General features: G+C 35.8%; 2 protein-coding genes, 1 long non-coding RNA gene and 1 pseudogene across 3 annotated transcripts; all 4 read right to left on the bottom strand.

Moving 5' to 3' along the window:
* Positions 1-876: 876 nt before the first annotated feature.
* Positions 877-1,344, bottom strand: LOC145807936 (uncharacterized). Its single transcript, XR_014351368.1, has 2 exons — positions 1,255-1,344; positions 877-1,171 (listed from the first exon to the last, which is right to left on the bottom strand). It is a non-coding gene; the product is annotated as an uncharacterized LOC145807936 (long non-coding RNA).
* Positions 1,345-1,385: 41 nt separating this feature from the next.
* On the bottom strand, positions 1,386-2,585 carry LOC145807935 (glyceraldehyde-3-phosphate dehydrogenase, cytosolic-like). Its single transcript, XM_082906983.1, has 5 exons — positions 2,443-2,585; positions 2,283-2,343; positions 2,083-2,196; positions 1,756-1,894; positions 1,386-1,542 (listed from the first exon to the last, which is right to left on the bottom strand). Exons 1-5 carry the CDS (start codon positions 2,539-2,541, stop codon positions 1,455-1,457), a joined length of 501 nt encoding a protein of 166 aa, XP_082763109.1. The 5' UTR covers positions 2,542-2,585; the 3' UTR covers positions 1,386-1,454.
* A 4,401-nt stretch (positions 2,586-6,986) lies between these two features.
* On the bottom strand, positions 6,987-18,093 carry LOC114299574 (uncharacterized; annotated as a pseudogene).
* Positions 18,094-18,795: 702 nt separating this feature from the next.
* Positions 18,796-21,376, bottom strand: LOC145807932 (glyceraldehyde-3-phosphate dehydrogenase, cytosolic-like). The gene is made up of 5 exons (XM_082906979.1): positions 21,304-21,376; positions 21,188-21,220; positions 20,998-21,098; positions 19,168-19,283; positions 18,796-19,073 (listed from the first exon to the last, which is right to left on the bottom strand). Exons 1-5 carry the CDS (start codon positions 21,305-21,307, stop codon positions 18,962-18,964), a joined length of 366 nt encoding a protein of 121 aa, XP_082763105.1. The 5' UTR covers positions 21,308-21,376; the 3' UTR covers positions 18,796-18,961.
* Positions 21,377-22,366: the final 990 nt, after the last annotated feature.

Raw genomic sequence — 22,366 nt, 5'->3', positions numbered from 1 at the left:
TTCACTGATTTCTATCAATGAGGAGAGTAACATGAGGCATGACAATTGATGATTAATTAGAAACACTGACACATAACAATCCTAAAGTATCAAATAATTTTCCGTTTTTATGATCGTGCAAACAAATGTTGATTTCTATTTGATAAAATGTTAATCTCTATTTGGTGCAACAAAGACTGCTTGTAATTTTTATTTATTTATTTAAAACTTTGTGTTCTAGTGCTTTGTGCAATTAAGTAAAAATAACTTAAAAAGCTAATTATTAAAAAAAAATGAGAGAATGATATTTCTAACTTTGCTCTTTACTTTTTAATTATCAACGTCCACCTTGCAAGAAGGTATAAGCTATACCAAATAGACCCTTTGCACCATCCAGCTTCACGGACATCAATCAAACAGAAGAAGAAAATAAAGAGTAAGGTGGGTGTGAAAATGAATTTGTTAACCAATTCACACAATGTAAAACCACACTTTTCACACAATGTAAAACAACATTTTGACCACAACTGAATTAACTCTCCCTCTTCTTCCCTGCTTTTTTTACCAGCAAAAGTTAACTAATAAATCGAACAAAATCCAACTCAATCCTTTCTATGCTTAAAACCACGCCACCGAAGACATGATGGTATGGATTACACATCAGAACCATACAAAAAAAGTTTAGATGTGTAGAGAATACATCAATAAGCTTGTAACCTTCTTAACATTTCATATGAAGGCTTAACCTTTGGTGGTCCTCTAGCCGAGCATACAGAAAGGCACAAAAGCTCACAAAAAATTGTTATCATTGAATATGAAAATTTCAATATCATTCCAAACCCAACTCATATCCTAAAACTATAGTAAATAAAGCTTTTACAGGAAAATAACAATTGATTATAATAAACACTCCTCAAATATATTATACCAACTTTTCATATATTATAGAATTTTCGATTATTTTTCCTATGAACGCAAGGGAAACAAAGATAACACAAAGACTCCATAAGTAAACATCCAAAACAAGACTACACAAGACTCTTGCGCAGTTTATTCCAAACCAAAACCTCAGGGGACCTAAAACACTAACCAGTACGACACAAGCAAAACGAAGTCACCCTCTATCATCTCATGAGATTAGCATCAGGCTTGAACAGAAGCCATGTGCACAATCAAGACAACCACACGTGAACTGCAAAAGCATAGAAGATTGTGTCAAGGGACGACGCAACGTTGTGTGCAAGCGACGCGAGTAAAATAGAGTACTGAAATTACCTGTAACCCCATTCATTGTCATACCAAGCAATAAGTTTCACGAAATGTTCATTCAAAGCAATCCCAGCCTTGGCATTAAAGATGCATGACCTACATAAAACACACAAATTCAATAACAATTTCATGAGATCACATCCACTGAGTGTTGCCCACAAACCTAATCAGCCAGAACATTAGGAAGGAAAGAACAGTAGGACAATCTACCTGCTGTCACCCACAAAGTCTGTTGAGACAACGTCATCTTCAGTGTACCCCATAATCCCCTTGAGTTTGCCCCCTGACTCCTCCCTGAAATTAACCAAGAAACAGAATCAAAGATCAGAAAAAAACAGAAGTAAAACCCAACCACTAAACGAGAATTGGCAGTTAAAGAAACTTCATACTAAAGTGTTATTGTTCTGAAAAACAAATACAATCAAACAAATCTACTAGGCATCTCAGTTTGATTGTCTAATACATAAAACAATGCAGCTAGTTTGAAGGAATACTATAAACGCTCACTTGATCGCATCTTTGATTTGCTGGTAAGAAGCTCCTTTCTCAAGCCTCACAGTGAGATCCACAACTGAAATATCCACTGTCGGAACTCGGAAAGCCATTCCAGTCAACTTGCCATTCAGTGCTGGCAGAACTTTTCCGACTGCATGTTAGAGTAGAAGAAAGCAAACACACATGCAAATTAATCAAAAAGTTCAACACCATAAGAATATGAAAGTGAACAAAACAGAACAAAATACAGTACCACATTGACACTCCGCGTCTCAAATGATATTGATATCAAATCAAATACAGGCAACAATTTTCACACATAAGGACAGTGTCATTTACATAATTTGCTGACTACCTTTGCAGCACCAGTGTTGCTGGGAATGATATTGAAGGAAGCAGCTCTTCCACCCCTCCAATCCTTGCTTGATGGCCCATCAACAGTCTTCTGAGTGGCTAGGTGACGATTTACAAGAGAGAAAATTGAAAAAGATATCACAAATCATATCCCGAAGCAACAACCTAACCATGTAAGCACTTACCAGTGATGGAGTGAACAGTAGTCATAAGACCCTCAACAATGCCAAACCTATCATGAATAACCTGGCAAAATTGTTGAAATAGAAAATTTTAAGCAAAGCAATGCACCAATTTTAACTAAGCCAACAATTCTAGCCGATTCTAAATTGGTGTCAGTGTAACCTTGGCGAGGGGAGCAAGACAGTTTGTAATGCAGCTAGCATTGGAGACGATGTCAAGATCGGGCTTGTATTCCTTCTCATTAACACCCACAACAAACATAGGGGCATCCTTACTTGGGGCGGAAATGGTCACCTTCTTTGCACCACCCTAATTACACCAAACAGTTTAGCCCATTGACCAGAAACAGTATAACGAATAGCCGGATTATTTTTACTAAATTCATGCCATTTCCAAAACTCTGAAGTAGTTTTGAACTTACTTTTCAAATCTATCTTGCTTTATTGTTTTGAGAACTCGTGTTTTGATAACATGAAAACACGACTTCAAACTCAGAGTCATGTTTTCGAATTGTAATCTACTGATTTGATTAACTTATTGTAAAAAATTTTGAAATCGTGTTTTCAAAACAAGATTTCAAACCAGAACTCAAAACACGACTTTTCAAAACGATTTGAATTTGGGAAGTAAGTTCAAAATGTCTTGCATTTGGAACATACACTACAAAAAAAAAAGGTTTCTACGGCGCGCAATGCACGCCGTTAAAACCCTTCTACGACTTGCAACACGCGTCATATTATGACCAGTCATGGAAATTCATTCACTTTCAACGACATGCTTCGTACGCCGTTAAAAACTATTTAACGACAGATTTTATGCGTCGTTGTTACTTTTTTTACGACATGCTAGAGTACGTCGTTAAAAACTATTTAACGACAGATTTTGTACGTCGCTATTTTTTCGACTACTTTTGCACGCCGTTAATTGGTGAGACAAATAACGACGCTGATTGCGCGCCGTAAAATATGTAATACGACTTATTATGCCTGCCGTAGAATATGCAGTTTTTATTTTTTTATTTTTAAATTCAACAGGTTCGATTTGACCAATTTTGCACAATCTAACAAATATTACAAACAAGCATCACATAATATCAATCAACCACAAAAATATTGTTTGAAACATTAAAAGGAAACTATATCCATAAATTATAAACATTCAACAATTGTCTATACATTCTAAACATTCGAAAACTACATCCTTAAGTTCTAAATTGTACAAAAAGTTTAAACCATCCAAAACTATGCGTATCTAACTTTCTAAACATATTAACTACTATTAAGAGATTATCTAAAACTACACATAATCCACTTGCTCCTATCACAGGGACGAGGATGCCCAATGTATGTGTTAAGGCACCAAAACTCGCAGCAATAGCTGGAGCAACTAATCATGTTGCATTTTTTGTCTGCATGACAAAGTAAACTTCACATAAGTACAAAAACCAACGACTCATGGAAAAAAATATTTCTTGAGGTATTAAGAAATGATCAAGAAATTTAAAACATCAACAAAACATTTCCAAAATTAATAAGATAATTCAATGGTCCCATAAAAGCAATGTCATAATGAAAAATTAGCAAAAATTCAAGATCTCAATAGTTTGCTACTAAATCTAGGCCATAAGAAGCTCAAGAGAAAAATCAAATTTAAAAAGAGAAAAAGGTGGAATTAATCTACTTCAATGCAACACCTACTTGAGTAGCTGATCGATCTCCACCGGGGTTTTAGTGTTAGTTCGGAACCTTGTCACGAAGGCTTCTGCCAATTGCGCCCAAGAGGCTATACTGCCCTCAGGAAGTTTCTCGAACCAAATCAAGCCTAGGTCGCCAAGGCTAGACGGGAAGAGTATGCACATTAAGGCCTCGTTTCGCCTGTATACAGCCATGACTTGGCGAAAGTGGCTCAAGTGTGAGTAGGGGTCCGTCTTTCCTTCATATGTAGTGAATTTTGGCTGAAGGAAGCCTGATGGTAGGGGCGCGTTTTCAATCGCTGGAACAAACGGCGAAGTCTGCAGCCTTGCCAATGCCTTGTCCGTTGGTTCGTAGGCAGGGCGCGGTATTGGCATTCCAACCTCGACGCTTCCATGCGTCCGAGGAGCCAACCGCTGTAAGGCAGAAACTCTGTGCGGATCCCGCGCCCTGGCATCCTCCTTGCATCGTGCTTTCTCTTCGAGCACGGTTCGTAAGTCGGATGATCTGGGTAATTCCGTCTGTCTAGATCTGGTTTAGTGCGAATGCGAGGGCCAATGTGTGCTTCCTTCAGTGTATGATCTTTCAGATCCCGTCCTCTCAGACCTGGAGTGACGAGTTCTGGAAGACCAGGATTGAGTGTCGCCTGTCCTGAGGCTTCTGCTCTCTCCTTGCGAGGGTGTAGTATTCCTACTACGATTTTCGGAGTGGCGAGGGGGCGTCTTATTTTTGCGCCCCTCTCCTGTTGCCACTTCTTTTTTCTTCATCTGGCGTTTCAAGGCCTCCATGTCCGCCACCATCTTTCTTATTAATTCATCTTGCTCTTTCACGCGATCTTCCAGAGCTTGGGGGTCAATCCTCTGCCTTTACCTGTCAGGACTTTGAGAACGAGAGTGACGGGGGCTGTTAGTTCACCTCCCCCTAGCATCCCTCCTGGTGTTATGTCGTTGGGGCTCCAAGTCCGCCATGGGAGGGACAGAGGGTAATCCTTCACGGCTTGCGCCCCCATCTGGAGTTAGCCCGTCGACGACGGACTGCGGCAATTCTTCAATGTGTGCCATTGATCGTAAAGGGGAGAAGCTTTAATCAAGAGGTTTTGTTCTGTTTGTTATTCCCACAGACGGCGCTAATTGTACGGGAAAGAAATATACCTTCTCGTATAATCCCGTTGATTAAGTCTGCGCTCCTCCGTACGACGTCGCTTTGTCGCCTGAAAATATAAACGTGAGCTAGCCGGCGGGTGTGTGTCGGAAACCTCTCCGATGCCTAAGTCAGCAAACTTGACAAATAGACAAAGCTCAATGTATTCAGAAAGCAAAATTATGTGTTGTGTTACCTCCTCCAAGGTGATGTTTGTGAGCTTCTTATAGGTTTCGAGTGGCACAATCCTAGTAGGACTTTTATTCCTCCATGCAGAGTCCTCCTAGGATTCATACTCCCAAAGGATAATGCTTATCCTTTTACACCCCCCCCCCCACTGCTTAAACCAAGTGGGATGGTTTTTGCCATGGCCGAACTACCATACGACCGAGATAAACCTGGCTATGCTGAGCCACAGAGTAGGCCGAACTATCCTTAGTTCGGTTATTCCTTTTACTCTTTCCTATCTCGGCTTTTCATGTAGAACTCATGGTACGGTTTAGACCGAACTAACGATTCGCGACCGGTATAACTCCAAGACCGGTATAACTCCAAGACCGGTCTAACTTCAAGTTGCTTCCGGACCGAAGTAACTTTTATACATATCTTGGGCCAGAGTAATTCCATACCTCTTTTGGGCCGGAGTAACTTTTACGGCCTTTTTTACTCAGCCCTTTGTATTGTGGGCCACTATGACCATCTCATAGCTCGGCCCAATTTTTACCAAAAATTACCCTCTCAATTATGTTAAAGGATCTCTATGTATAAGGTTTAGGTTTGTATAGGTTTTATATTGTAAGTTCCAAAATAAATAGTCCAAGTCAAATTAGAGTCTATATATTATATACACGTTTAAAAAGAAACTTTCAATCTATTATAGAAGAAATTTAGGTAAGTTTTAGTAGCTTTAGGCGCTTTTTGGGACAATGCGATGTAATTCTACCTGAGTACTTAGTAGCAAATACATAAGATAAGGAACTATAAGAATAATCCCTAAGCTAATCTTTTTCTTCTCTAATTTTTCACTAGTATCTAATTCAATCACAAGCTAGCAGACAAGGGAGAGGCAAAATAAACAAATTTTCATGACTGAAGCAGACGAGGAAGTAATAAACTGATGTAATCCCAATAATTCCATAACTAAATCTTTGGATCATACAGGAAATCAAGAAACTAATGTAATAAACTATTTTGGAAAGCAATAAACTGATGTGAAAAAACAATTTTACATAACAGATTTTGTAAAAAAACAATTTTGTTTTCCCTCACAGAAAATAATAACAGAAATTAAAAAAATTGGCTTTGTTCAACAACTATATGTTCTATTTGAAGCATCAAGTGAAGTGTTATAAAATGCAAAATTCAATGAATGGAAAAGTCTCACAAAATTTAAAAAATTCCAACAAAAGTTGAGATTCTCAAATAATAACAATGGTTTGATCTCCATAGGGCATTTATGACAAACTCCACTTTCCAGCAAGGATAGTTAAAAGAATACATTTTTTATTTTTATTTTTTATTGAGCTCTGATTTTTCTCTTATACGAAGGGATCAAGTATATAAACATCTCAGTTGTTTCCACAAACTAAAGAAAGACAACTTAACATAAATATTTTTTTTTTAATAATATATATATATACCTAATCCAACATTTTTGGAATTAAACTAAAATCAACACCATGTGAAAATAAGATAACACCAACTGATATTCTTCTTTTATATATTAGAAATCATTGGATGGGTGTGTCATGAAAATTAAGTTTTTTTACTTATTTTATAAAAAAAAAAAAAATAGATGAAGAGGGAAAGAAAACTAAAGCTCACAGAAAACAATAACAGATTTAATAAACTGAAGCACACAGGAAAATAATAAACTCATGTAATAAACTGATGTAATAAATCGAAGCACACAGGAAAATATGAATTGGAAAATGGGCATGGCCAAGTGATTCCAATAAAAGCATGAAGGGCATGGCCAAGTGATTCCACATGAAGAACTGTTTGGGACCCACTTTGAATGTTAGTGCTGCAAAGGTATCTAGGAATTGTTATTAAGATATCAAACATATCAAAGCCATTGGATTCAGATCACAAATTTTTATAACAAAAGGTTTTTAATGCCTTAGTGAATACCAAAGATAGTCACTTTTGTCAGCTGTAGTATTATCGTTCAATGATTGACGCGTGAATTGTGCAATTGTAGCCACAGAATTAATCTGTCACATAAAAATAACAAATTAGCTTATCTTGTTATTGGAATAAAAAGAAATTCATATTTTATAGCCCCATATTTATTAAAAGGGAAATTTGGTTAATTTTTTTTTAAATTAATGAGAACATCAGTTAGCAGTTACAGTATGAAATGGAGTTCCATACAAAATTTTTTGGGAACGACTTTCTTATACAAAGTTGTTGACAACTAAACGGAACCTAATTGGTGAGAAGGTGAGAAAGGGTACTACTGTAATATAAAAAAACTATGTACTCACCCGTTGGCGTTGGCAACATTTGATGGCATTCACTGCCTTCACCATAATGTTTATTGGCACAATAATTCCAGTAGTTCGCAAAAGCAACAACTGCCATAGAATGCAACAGTGTGAGTTTTATATCACAATGAGTCTCATAACTGTCAATATTCTACTTTGTGTGTGTGTCGATATGAACTAAGTATTGTCTTACCAAGAACAATGGGAAAGAGTAGTCCTGTGCCCCATTAACTAATATGGGAAGGGTATGCCGTAAGATCAGAAGAACCATGAACTGCAGACTAGAAATGAGAGAAGCTGTCAAAATGCTAACGTCAAAATCAAGTAGCCAAGGAGACATATTTCCCTGCTTTAGATATTGTTATGAACAGAACATACACAAGCGCTCACACACCCACAGAGAGAGAGAGAAGGAGATTAATCACAATTGCAGCAACAGAATGACAGCAAAACAGACTTCTTGATTCAAAAGCAGCATACTCATCATAGTCTGGATCAACAAAATTAGGCTCAGTTGTCACCATAGCTATAAAGCAAGGGTTATTCGGGTCCCTTCTGGAGATCTCCCAATTTCCTTTGATAAAAACATTCAAACCACAGACTATATCTAACAAAAACATACGAAAATAAAATATTAAAAACAAAAAAAGAAACTTGAATCACAAAAGTACCTAAAGTTCATTGGAATACTCCCAAGTTGAAACATAGGAGGAGGTGCTGTATAGCCTGGTTTGAATGGCTGCAATGAACAAACATTTGGCAATAAATAAACTACCAAAAAATGAACAAAGACTCTGTTAAAAAAAATTTCCAATTTGACAGAGGAAACAATTGTATAAAGAAATAGTTCCCAATGTAAACTCAAAATAGTTTTATAAAAAGAAAAAACACATTCATAAGATTAAAAGCAGAATTGAAACGGAATTAACCCACCTGGTGACATATCTCACACACACTGTCACCTTTCTTGTTACATCATCTTTGTATGCATCTGCGATGAACATACTGCAAAAATCAAGCAGAATTGCTCAACAGAGAAATTGAGGGTACTATTGGGTAATGCATTGAATGAAAAGGGAACAAAAAATCTATTTCCCCCAATAGTAACCTTCAACTAGAGCTGTAAAACGAACCAAGCTACTCGCGCTCGACTTATGTTCAACTCATCAAAAGCTTGTTCGAGGTTGACTATTATGTAAACAAGTCAAGCTTGAACAAATTTTTGAACTTGTTAATATTTGGGTTTGGCTCATACTCGACTCGATAAACATATGTGCACTATTAAATTGTATAAAAAACCAAATATATTCAAGCTCAGGTTATGATGGGCTTGATTGAAGCTCATTTGAGAATAAACAAACCAAACTTGAACATATTTTTGAAGCTCGTTATGTTTTCAGATAAAGCTTGAACAACTCAATACTCTACTAGACTCTTCTCGTTTATTGCCATACCTTCAATAACAAATGGGAAAGTGAAATCCATACTCCATTTGAGGATCACATCTATAATCAAATGCTATAGGGTACACAGGTGATGATAGCATGATTTTAAACAATAAATTCACAAAATAATTAAATAGAGCCAAAAGGTTCCACTGAGGCTCATCAAGACCAGTTTAATCAAATCCGATCAGACAAAGATTCATGAGAAGTATAACATGATTTTGTACAAATAATTACAAAACATTTAAAAAGGACAAAATGATATGTCAATTCACAAAATGACGAGGTCAAAATTTTAAAACAATTAGAAAGTTTCTAATTAGAGACGCAATCATAACAATTCATATGCAGCTAACCTTCAAGCTGCCACAGCAAGAGCAAGGTGTCTCCATATTTGAATCGTCATCCTCATCCTGGCATATCCTGTTGGAAAAAATGATTTTTGGGACTTTAATTTAATATTAAAGTGTGGTGACTTTAATTAAATATTAAAGTGGGTCTTAACCATTTTTTGTGTTGGGTCCAAGTGAGCCAAAAACCATTGGGTTTTGAATAAGAAATTGCTTCATGATGTTAGATTCATGAATAGGATTTTAAAGAGTATTTAAATCTTTTTTCTTGGCTAAAGGGTGTGAATCCTTTGGGCATCCATACTTTTCATTTTGTGGAAAGGGGCTATGGATGCTTGGTGATTTAATGACTAGCCTTAAAGGCTGGAGGCTTTTCCCTTCTCCCCTATACATGTATAAATTGAGACATTCCTGTCAAGTTTCAATATAGAAATTTTTGCTTCCATTTTACAAGTCAGTTTGCTTGATAGTTCCTATTGTGAGAGAGTGCTGCCATTGTTTTGTTCGCTAAGCTAGACATATAGTGCTTCTGCCGTAGCTGGTTTTGACCGTCGTATCCTGGGAGATAGACGCCGGGTTTCCTCAAGCACTCGACCCGTGAGGCAGCGAAATCTGTTTTAAGCTTGTTGCTCAAAATTGTGAAATTAAATAAATAGATTTATGAAGAAAACAAATTATATACCAAGAACATATGCTGATAATTACAACTAAATTTCAACAGAAATACACAATAAACAATAAAGGGTAAAGAGACAAAACCGAAGCCTACACGGAAGCAGCTTGTTGTTCAAAATTGTGAAATTAAATAAATAGATTTATGAAGAAAACAAATTATATACCAAGAACATATGCTGATAATTACAACTAAATTTCAATAGAAATACACAAAAAACAATAAAGGGTAAAGAGACAAAACCGAAGCCTGCACGGAAGCAGTTTCCTTAATACAGATTTCGCCGCCTTACGGGTCGAGTGCTTGAGGAAACCCGGCGTCTGTCTCCCAGGATACGACGGTCAAAACCAACTACGGCAGAAGCACTATCTGTCTAGCTTAGCGAACAAAACAATGGCAGCACTCTCTCACAATAGGAACTATCAAGCAAACTGACTTATAAAATGGAAGCAAAAATTTCTATATTGAAACTTAACAGGAGGGTCTCAATTTATACATGTATAGGGGAGAGAGGAAAAGCCTCCAGCCTTTAAGGCTAGTCATTAAAACACCAAGCATCCATAGCCCCTTTCCACAAAATGAAAAGTATGGATGCCCAAAGGATTCACACCCTTTAGCCAAGAAAAAAGATTTAAATACTCTTTAAAATCCTATTCATGAATCTAACATCATGAAGCAATTTCTTGGCAATTTCTTATTCAAAACCCAATGGTTTTTGGCTCACTTGGACCCAACACAAAAAATGGTTCGGACCCACTTTAATATTTAATTAAAGTCACCATACTTTAATATTAAATTAAAGTCCCCAAAAATCATTTTTTCCAACAATCCCCCACATGAATAAAAATTGACCGAATGACTCAACAAACGGACATCGTTCAACAATAAAGACTCTGAGAGAGAGTACAACGGACTAACCTCGACAACAGAGAAGGTAGCTTTTGGCTTTGAACCTCTCCCAGTGAAAACCTATCGAGTTTACTGGCAGATCAGTGAATAAGACATCTTGAACTGCTCTACCGTTTATGTAAACTAAGACAATAGATCTCACACGGGAATTACTCCTACCACCATTATGTTCTCACTGGTGTGCCCTGTGTGGCCCTGGACACTAGCCTAGTTCAGCGAGTGGTTTCAAAGAATCTTGGCCTGCCCAATTCTTCTAGAAGCGGCCCCACTTCAAACTCACATAGGTGACTCTACTAAAGTATCCTGCAATACTTAGCTCAACAGCTTAACACATAAGAGTCATTAAAAGCTCAGCTTATCCTCTACACTTGCAGGTATCACTAATAATCCAACAAGCTTTATTGTTGAACGATGTTCGATTGTTGAGTCATTCGGTCAATTTTTATTCATGTGGGGGATTGTTGGAAAAAATGATTTTTGGGGACTTTAATTTAATATTAAAGTATGGTGACTTTAATTAAATATTAAAGTGGGTCCTAACCATTTTTTGTGCTGGGTCCAAGTGAACCAAAAACCAGTGGGTTTTGAATAAGAAATTGCCAAGAAATTGCTTCATGATGTTAGATTTATGAATAGGATTTTAAAGAGTATTTAAATCTTTTTTCTTGGCTAAAGGGTGTGAATCCTTTGGGCATCCATACTTTTCATTTTGTGGAAAGGGGCTATGGATGCTTGGTGTTTTAATGACTAACCTTAAAGGCTGGAGGCTTTTCCTCTCTCCCCTATACATGTATAAATTGAGACCCTCCTGTCAAGTTTCAATATAGAAATTTTTGCTTCCATTTTACAAGTCAGTTTGCTTGATAGTTCCTATTGTGAGAGAGTGCTGCCATTGTTTTGTTCGCTAAGCTAGATAGATAGTGCTTCTGCCGTAGCTGGTTTTGACCGTCGTATCCTGGGAGACAAACGCCGGGTTTCCTCCCATGAGGCGGCGAAATCTGTTTTAAGGAAACTGCTTCCGTGCAGGCTTCGGTTTTGTCTCTTTACCCTTTATTGTTTATTGTGTATTTCTGTTGAAATTTAGTTGTAATTATCAGCATATGTTCTTGATATATAATTTGTTTTCTTCATAAATCTATTTATTTAATTTCAAAAATGTTTGAACAACAAGCTGGTGGATTGATACTGGGGCTACACGCCACATCTGCTCCGAGCAGAAACTGTTTACAACTTTCGAACCGGTTACAAACGGTGAGAAGTTGTTTATGGGAAACTCTGCTACCTCGATTGTTGAGGGGAAAGGAAAGGTGGTCCTGAAGTTGACGTCAGGAAAGGAGCTGACCTTGAACGAAGTCCTGTATGTTCCGGACATTTGTAAAAATCTTTTCTCAGGGTCTCTTCTTAGTAAACATGGTTTTCGCATGGTTTTTGAGTCCGACAAGGTCGTTCTTACCAAAAGCGGATTGTATGTGGGTAAGGGTTATATGTTGGGGGGTATGTTTAAACTCAATGTTATGACTGTTATCCCAAAGATGAATAAAGGTGCATCTTCTTCTATTTACATGCTTGAGTCTTCCAATTTGTGGCATGGTAGACTAGGACATGTGAACTCTGAATCTTTACGTAGATTAATCAAGTTAGATCACATACCATCTTTTAAGATTAATCCGAAACACAAGTGTGAAACTTGTGTTGAAGCGAAGTTGACAAGATCTTCGTTTCATTCTATTGAAAGAAGTTCAGAACCGTTGGATTTAGTGCATAGTGATGTGTGTGACTTAAAATTTATACAATCACGTGGTGGCAATAAGTACTTCATCACTTTTGTTGATGATTGCACTAAGTATTGTTATGTCTATTTGCTCAAAAGCAAAGATGAGGCGATTGACAAGTTTGTTCTTTATAAGAATGAAGTTGAAAATCAAGTAGGCCGCAAGATTAAGGCTCTAAGAAGTGATCGTGGTGGTGAGTATGAATCTCCGTTTATTGAGACTTGTGCTCAATCTGGGATTATCCACCAAACCACGGCGCCTTATTCTCCTCAGTCTAATGGGATTGCTGAGCGGAAGAATAGGACGCTAAAGGAAATGATGAATGCAATGTTGATAAGTTCTGGATTGCCACAGAACTTGTGGGGGGAAGCAATTCTCTCTGCAAATTACATTCTGAATAAAGTACCCCAGAAGAAGGTGGACAAGACGCCGTATGAGTTATGGAAAGGCGTTAAGCCTTCGTATAAATTCTTACGAATGTGGGGGTGTCTTGCAAAAGTGGCGATTCCTACACCCAAACGGGTTAGGATAGGCCCAAAATCTGTGGATTGTATATTCATTGGTTATGCACATAATAGTAGTGCATATCGGTTTCTTGTTCATAAGTCTGAAATTCCAGACATACACAGGAATACCATCATGGAGTCAAGGAATGCATGTTTCTTTGAAGACATTTTTCCTTGCCGAACCGATGCAGGGGTTCCAAGGTCTTTGGAGCAATTTGATGAGCTTGCTAGTGAGGATGATCATGTTGATGATCCAGGTGATGATCAAATTGAGGTTTTAGAAGAGCCCAGACGGAGTAAGAGGGCTAGGACATCCAAATCTTTTGGTCCAGACTTCTTGACTTATATGGTTGAGAACGAACCTCAAACTTTCCACGAAGTTGTGACTTCTCCTGAGAGTCCTTTATGGAAAGAAGTGATCAAAAGTGAGATTGACTCCATCTTACAGAACCACACCTGGGAGTTGGTAGATTTACCTCCAGGTTGTAAGCCTTTAGGCTACAAATGGATTTTTAAACGAAAGATGAAGGCCGATGGGTCTATTGACAAGTATAAGGCGAGGCTCGTTATCAAAGGGTACAGGCAACGAGAATGCCTGGATTACTTTGATACGTACTCACCTGTAACTAGGATAACATCCATTCGCATAGTGATTGCGATAGCAGCTTTGCGCAATCTTGAGATACACCAAATGGATGTAAAGACAACTTTCTTAAATGGGGATTTGAATGAAGAAATCTACATGGAGTAACCTGAAGGGTTTTCAGCTCCAGGACAAAGCAAGAAAGTCTGTAAACTTGTCAAATCTTTGTATGGTTTGAAGCAAGCGCCTAAACAATGGCATGAGAAGTTTGACAATGTAATGTTGTCAAATGGGTTTCGAATCAACGAATGTGACAAGTGTATTTATGTCAAAGACACTGACAGAGGTTATGTCATTTTGTGTCTATATGTTGTTGATATGCTCATTATAGGTAGTAACGATGAAATGATCAAAACTACCAAGAAGTTGTTAAACTCTAAATTTGACATGAAGGATATAGGCATTGCAGATGTTATTCTGGGAATTAAGATTATCAGAATCTCTGGCAGAATTGTACTTTCTCAGTCTCATTATGTTGATAAGATACTTGAGAAGTTTAGTGGATCAGATACGAGTGTGTCATCGACACCTGTAGACTTAAGTCTACACTTTACCAAGAATAATAAAGAGAGTGTCTCTTAGTTAGAATATTCTCGGGTAATTGGAAGTTTAATGTATCTGATGAGTTGTACTAGGCCAGATATAGCTTACTCGGTTAGCAGGCTTAGTAGATACACAAGTAATCTTGATGCTTCTCATTGGAAGGGCATTGTGCGGGTGTTAAGGTATTTACGCTACACTCGGGATTATGGGCTGCATTATACTCGATATCCAGCGGTGCTTGAAGGATATAGTGACGCGAATTGGATATCAGATATAAAGGACTCAAAGTCCACTAGTGGATTTGTGTTCACTCTTGGTGGGGCAGCCGTGTCTTGGAAATCTTCCAAGCAAACGTGTATATCTAGATCAACGATGGAATTAGAGTTTATTGCTTTGGATAAAGCAACAGAAGAAGCAGAATGGCTTCGCCATTTCATTGAAGATATTCCACGTTGGTCTAAACCTGTGCCAGCTATTTGTATTCATTGTGATTGTTAATCTGCAATTAGTAGGGCACAGAGTAATATGTATAATGGAAAGTCTAGACATATCCGTCGTAGACATAATTCCATACGACAACTACTCTCGAATGGAGTTGTCTTTTTAGACTATGTAAAGTCTAAGGACAACATTGCGGATCCGCTAACCAAAGGGTTAAGTCGAGTGTTAGTCGAAACGTCGTCAAAAGGAATGGGGTTAAGGCCTTTGGAAGTTACCGGAATGGAAACCCAACCTAGTTGACTGGAGTTCCCAAGATCTAGGTTCAATGGGACAACCTAATTGCATGTAACGGTGGTATGTCACTGAGGAGGTTAAACCTCTATCCATTCCTTCTATTAGTGATACCTGCAAGTGTAGAGGATAAGCTGAGCTTTTAATGACTCTTATGTGTTAAGCTGTTGAGCTAAGTATTGCAGGATACTTTAGTAGAGTCACCTATATGAGTTTGAAGTGGGGCCGCTTCTAGAAGAATTGGGCAGGCCAAGATTCTTTGAAACCACTCGCTGAACCAGGCTAGTGTCCAGGGCCACACAGGGCACACCAGTGAGAACATAATGGTGGTAGGAGTAATTCCCGTGTAAGATCTATTGTCTCAGTTTACATAAACGGTAGAGCAGTTCAAGATGTCTTATTCACTGATCTGCCAGTAAACTCGATAGGTTTTCACTGGGAGAGGTTCAAAGCCAAAAGCTACCTTCTCTGATGTCAGGGTTAGTCCGTTGTACTCTCTCTCAGAGTCTTTATTGTTGAACGATGTCCGTTTGTTGAGTCATTCGGTCAATTTTTATTCATGTGGGGGATTGTTGGAAAAAATGATTTTTGGGGACTTTAATTTAATATTAAAGTGTGGTGACTTTAATTAAATATTAAAGTGGGTCCTAACCATTTTTTGTGTTGGGTCCAAGTGAGCCAAAAACCATTGGGTTTTGAATAAGAAATTGCTTCATGATGTTAGATTCATGAATAGGATTTTAAAGAGTATTTAAATCTTTTTTCTTGGCTAAAGGGTGTGAATCCTTTGGGCATCCATACTTTTCATTTTATGGAAAGGGGCTATGGATGCTTGGTGATTTAATGACTAGCCTTAAAGGCTGGAGGCTTTTCCTCTCTCCCCTATACATGTATAAATTGAGACCCTCCTGTCAAGTTTCAATATAGAAATTTTTGCTTCCATTTTACAAGTCAGTTTGCTTGATAGTTCTTATTGTGAGAGAGTGCTGCCATTGTTTTGTTCGCTAAGCTAGACAGATAGTGCTTCTGCCATAGCTGGTTTTGACCGTCGTATCCTGGGAGACAGACGCCGGGTTTCCTCAAGCACTCGACCCGTGAGGCGGCGAAATCTGTTTTAAGGAAACTGTTTCCGTGCAGGCTTCGATTTTGTCTCTTTACCCTTTATTGTTTATTGTGTATTTCTGTTGAAATTTAGTTGTAATTATCAGCATATGTTCTTGGTATATAATTTGTTTTCTTCATAAATCTATTTATTTAATTTCACAATTTTGAACAACATATCCTGTATTCTACAATCTTCCTTGGGATTGAACAATCTATTGAATGTATGTCACGTGAAAGATATCAATTTTGATGTCTTCAGTTCCTGAGGTTGTTGTCTGCTTTGAAAAGTTCAAGCTCTCGATTGCAGCTTCCAAAGTCGATTCAGTAAGCAAACGATCAACCAGCAATACAAAGTGATCACCCATCCTCAAATACTAAGCCCACAACAAACTAAATTACTCTGTTGAAAAGAAAGAAAATGAATCCAAAGCCTGCAAGCCCTTCAACAAGTACTTATCAATTAAATTAATTCAATCATAGAGCAAAGGAAGGTATGAACATGATGAATACAAAAGACAACATAACCATAACACCACCACCAAATAAACTCACAAAGGAATGTGAATTTGAGTTGATAAAAACTGTAATTAACTTTGTAATCCTGAGCAAAGTGTCCACAAATGACCTTAACTTGAACTACAGTGGAACCAACTAAAATTATAGAAAATCAAAACAAAATACCAGTTTTTATTTTTTATTTTTTACAGAAGAAGGGAGGAAAACCAGAGCTAAACCTAATAATAAAAACAACAAAAAAGAAGGTTCAGAGTCATCACTTAAAAGCCCATCCAAAAAATTCAAAACAAACTGAAGAAAAGGGAAAAAGAAACAAACAGAAACTGTTTGAATTACTTTCCAAACTGGATTGGTCCTCCTCCTCCTTTGGGTAGTTTCATAAATTTTCAAAGCACTTTACAACCATTGCCATAGGCTCCAAACTCCACCTGCTGCCACCATATATAACCAAAGAAACATAATACGTTATACATTCAACTTTCTTAAATAGTCTAAGAGACTGTAAAAAAAAGACCAAGAAATTTCACTGATTGAACTCACATTTAGGGACATCTGACTACCAGTTTCACAATCACATGTGGCTATAATTTTTTGATACATCTCATGACTGGAACAAATTTTCAAATACATGGTGTGCAACTTTGAAAGGTGGTAAGATTAAACACAGAAAATTATCATAAACTTAATAAACTAACTGTTGTGGCCAAATTTAAGCCTTTCAGACCTGCCATATGCAAAGGATTATTGAAAATTATTACTTGCATGTGCTGCATTCCAGCGATAGAAACGAAAATAATAATAAATAAATTTTAAAAAAAAACACACACACACACACAATTGAAAAATAAGACATGGTACATGTTAAATCCACAAACTAAACCCTTAAAGCGTAAAAAAAATAAAAATAATTACCTTAATGCAAAGAAAACTGGCTTTGGTGGTAACGGATTCAGGGACTTTCTCTTCCTCTTCTTCATAGTCAAGAAGCTCTTCATTTTTTTTTCACCTAATAGACAGTAAAAAAAAAATTAAATTTAAGTGTTTCATTACGGTTTCAAATTCAAACAAAGCATGAAGCCTAAAGTTTTGAGAAAAATGTTGTTCACCTTTGAATTTGTAAGAAAATTAGATGGAATTAGATATAAGCTGTGAAGCGTCTGGTTATCCCATTGCTTCTTGCTTCCATGCTTTCTTTGACGATACATATACCTGTGAGATGGCAAGAGATAGCTGAGATATTTGGGAAGAGCTCACCTAGCAAGAAAGGCCCGGCGAGATTTGGGATTCGATCAATTCGCATGAGAAATGGAAGAGATTATAAGAGGAATATGAGAACAAAGAATGGGTTTGAAAAAAGAAACATGGGAACAGAGTCAGCTGGGTAAAGTTATTTTGGGGGAAAAAAAAATTGGCGCCGCAACTTTCATTTTGGCGCTTTTTTTTAAAATTATTTTAATCATACAATTCACGACATACATTGTGCGTCGTAAAAAGGAAATACTTTTAACGGCAGACAATGTGTGCGTCGTAAAAAGTGCAATACTTTTAACGGTGGGCGTTGTGTGCGTCGTGAAAAGAATTCACTTTTCACGGCTGGCGTACGTGCGTCGTGTATAATTAATGTATTAACGGCACGCTATATGCATGTCGTAGAAAGTTTTATTATTTACGGCGTGCATTGCAAGCCGTAAAAAAATCATCGTTATTACCATTCACGGCCTACGCAATAGACCCGCCATAGTTAGAAAAGTATTTACGACATGCAAAAAAAGTAAGTCGTAAAAGTGAGAAACTACGGCGTGCATTTATTATATGTCGTTGATGTGGTGCCGTAAAAAGTCAGTTTTGTTGTAGTGATAAATTTTGTTATAACTCAAGTTTGGTAAAAAACACAAATAAGTTGATCTGATTAACAATCATTGAAGAGCATTTTCATGTATTTTTTTATTACATATACACCAATCAAACTTTTTGTTATAACTCAGGTTTGGTAAAAAAAACACAAATAAGTTGACCTGATTAACAATCATTTGAAGAGCATGTTCGTGTATTTTTTATTACATATACACCAATCAAACTTTAGTCACAGATCATCGTATACAGCGAACAAAATCAAAAGAATCATACAATCCAACTGATGCATAAAAATCAATAAACAAAAAAGGCAATCAAAATTGAACCTTCAAGTGGGTAGCAGCCTTTTCCTTGTCAGTGAACACTCCTGTGGACTCCACAACAAACTCGGCACCAGTTTCCCTACAGGGGATTTCTTCAGGGTTCCTGAAAATTCATGCAAAATATGCCGAGAATGACTCTGATTTCATTATGATTCAAATGCAGGAAAGTTAAGTGGTGCTAGAAATGGCATAAATACCTGATGCCGAAAACAGTGACCGGTTTCTCCCCGAAAAGAAGGGTCTTTGAATCCTTAACCTTAACATCAGAATGCTTCCAGTGGCCATGAACACTGTCATACTTGAACATGTATGTCTGCACATATCACAATAACAAAATCGCACTTAGCAGTCATACATATATTCTATTACATAAAGCCTACAAATCAATGAAGCTTTGTCACAGATTTTTCATTGTCAAATTACCCTACAATTGCTTCACTTTTTATTTAAATTTCAAATTTTTATAACTTCTTCAACTTTCTTTCTCTTTGTCTACAATAATTTTTTGGGTTAGTAAGTAAAATATGAATTGATTGATTTTCATAGCTCACTCATCATATATACACATCATCTAGTCTATTCTATTATATAAAATCTACAAACCAGTGACAACTTTTTTATTATCAAATTTCCCAGCAACTACGTCCCTTTTTTATTTAAATTGAAATTGTTTTAATTCATCTACTTTTTTTTTTGGATAAGTTATATTTTGCACCCTTATATTTTACGTCAAATCCCACTTTGTCACAAACCTTTTAATTGTTGCAAATAACCCAAGACTTTGAGTCAAGTTAAAATCACACTTAACACACTGTACTTTTCAAAACAAAGTTATACCTATATGACTAGGCCAATAACTACTTGACTCGGAGTTAAGGGGGTTAGAGGGACAATTAAAAGATCAATAAAAAGTAAAAAAATTAAACCATTTTTATAGTAAAGCCATCAAGAGTGTGCTAAAGCCATCAAGAGTGTGCAAAACCTTCTAATATCTATATATCTATACTATATATAACGCAGACAAGTCATTTGATATGAACACTTTGTCACGCAATTTTGATTCCTAAAAACCCATAACAATGATATTTTCTCCAAATATTTTTATCTTACCTAGCCATTACCATAAAGATCAAAAAGTAGATAGTATGGTAAGAAAAGAAAAAAAAAATATTGTGATCTCTCATGTAAGTAAGAAAAGAAATTATTTGTGTTTTCTCACCAAACATGATAGGTAAGAAAGCAAAACAATCATGCTTGGATAGGCAAGAATGCAAAGCATGTGAAAGGGACACGAGTGAGATTTCTTTTTTGCAATATATATATATAAAAAATCAACTTAGGGTTCATTTGGGATGCGGGTTGACTTTTTGACTATTTTAACCTGGAGTTAAAAAGCCTCATTTGGAATAGGCTTTTTGACTTTTTTGACTTTTGTGAGTGAAAAAATAAAATAATTATGGGTTGAATGTTACATTTTATCCTATTTGGCTAAAATAATCTATTTTGTCTTATATGGCTATTTTAGCCCAAATGGGCATGCCAAACGGGGTTTTACTAACTTATTTAGGCCACATCATCTCTATTTCTTTACACATCAACTTATTTAGGTTACATCACCCCTCTACTTCTCTTCTCTGTATATCATTTTGTAACTAATATAAAAGTCATAAAAAAAAAAAAAATTTAAAAACAAAACCACACCCATCACTAATGCTATGTTTGATTGAAAGATTTGACATTGGATTTAAAAAGGAAAAAGATGCATGAAATTATGTAAAAAAATAAGTATATTTTATTCATATTTCACTCTCTTTTTTTTTTTTTTTTTATTATTTCCAAATCCCTGCTAAAATCTTCTAACCAAACACATCATAAACCTTCCTTTCTCCTCATTTCTCACCCAACTTACAAACCAAACATGAGAAAAGAATTCCATTTCTCATAATTTCTTATTATTTCTCACCAAATCACCCCATTCAAACAGAGTAAAAGCATATGTATAAGCATGCATATACAAACACACATACCATGTAATCAATGGTGATGAAGGGATCATTAACAGCAACCAGTTCAACATCGTTTCTCTGCAGAGCAACTCTGGCTACCAGACGACCAATTCTTCCGAACCCTAAATATATTTCAACATAGATCAATTAATTCAACAACTTTCCACTCCCAAAAAAAAAAAAAAAACTTAAAGCAAGAGAGAAACACTACCATTGATACCGATCTTGATCTTCTTATCAGAACTTACAAGACAACTCACCAACTAAAATTAGACATTGATACACAATAACAAATTTTACGAGACAATTACAAAGAAAAGTGATTACCCATTAGTTTAGAGAGACAGAGGAACAAAGGGTTTGTTTTTTTTAGATAGGGAAAATGAGTTGGGAAGCAGAAAGTGAGGGCTTTTCCCAAAATAAGCTAAAATACCAAGTGATTTTTCAAATTAGGCATAGTTCGGATGGAATTTTAAAAATTTATAAAACCGTAAAAACGTAATTAAACCACATTTTTAATTAAGAGAACGTGGAAACAAACTACGCTTTTAAGTAAATTTATGTTTTTAAGTAAAAAAAAAAAAATTTCTTCAGAAAACGTGGTTAGGATTAAAATGTTAAAATTTTACTAACAAAATTAAGGTTGCGTTTGGTAGAGTTTTGTAAATATAATTTGAGAGTATGAGTTGTATTTTGAGTTTGTGAGTTGTGTAATTATGATTTGAGTATAGAAAATTTGTTTGGTTATAATTTTTAAATAGAGTGTTAAATTGAGTTTTGAATTGAGTGTGGAATTGAATTTTGAAAGTTTGATTTGACATGTGAAGTAAGAAAATTTATTTGATTATGAGTTTTAGAAAGAGTTTTCAAAACTTAATTCAAATTATATAACTCATAACAAAACACACTACTTTCACACCATTAAAAATTCTGATCAACGCTCATAACCAAACGCTTTTTAAAATTCGATTAAAAAAATTATTATTAACAGAAAATAACATTAATCAATTTTTTAATTGAAAATACTACAAAGGAAATAATTTTTTTCCAAAATAAATATTCAAAAAATTTAAATCATAAATATTTAAATAATTTAAATAATCTAAAAAATTTAATAAGCAAAAAATTAAAATAAATATTCAAAAAATTTAAATCATAAAAATTTAAATAATTTAAAATGTTAATATTTTAAATTTAAAAATAACTCTACACTTAAATCGTAACTAAACACATAAAATAAAACTCAATTAAGAAATTATTTTTAAAACTCATAACCAAACACATAACTCGAAACTCTATACTACTTTCACAACTCTACACTCAAATCGTAACTAAAGACATAACAAAAAAATTAAAATATTTAAAAATATTTTTATAAAATAGAGTTTGA

The sequence above is a fragment of the Camellia sinensis genome, chromosome 14 (assembly GCF_055761805.1).
Source record: "Camellia sinensis isolate YWXY chromosome 14, ASM5576180v1, whole genome shotgun sequence".
Lineage (NCBI taxonomy): Eukaryota > Viridiplantae > Streptophyta > Magnoliopsida > Ericales > Theaceae > Camellia > Camellia sinensis.
Note: the sequence above shows the minus strand (reverse complement) of the source record. Positions and strands in the feature narration are given on the sequence as shown.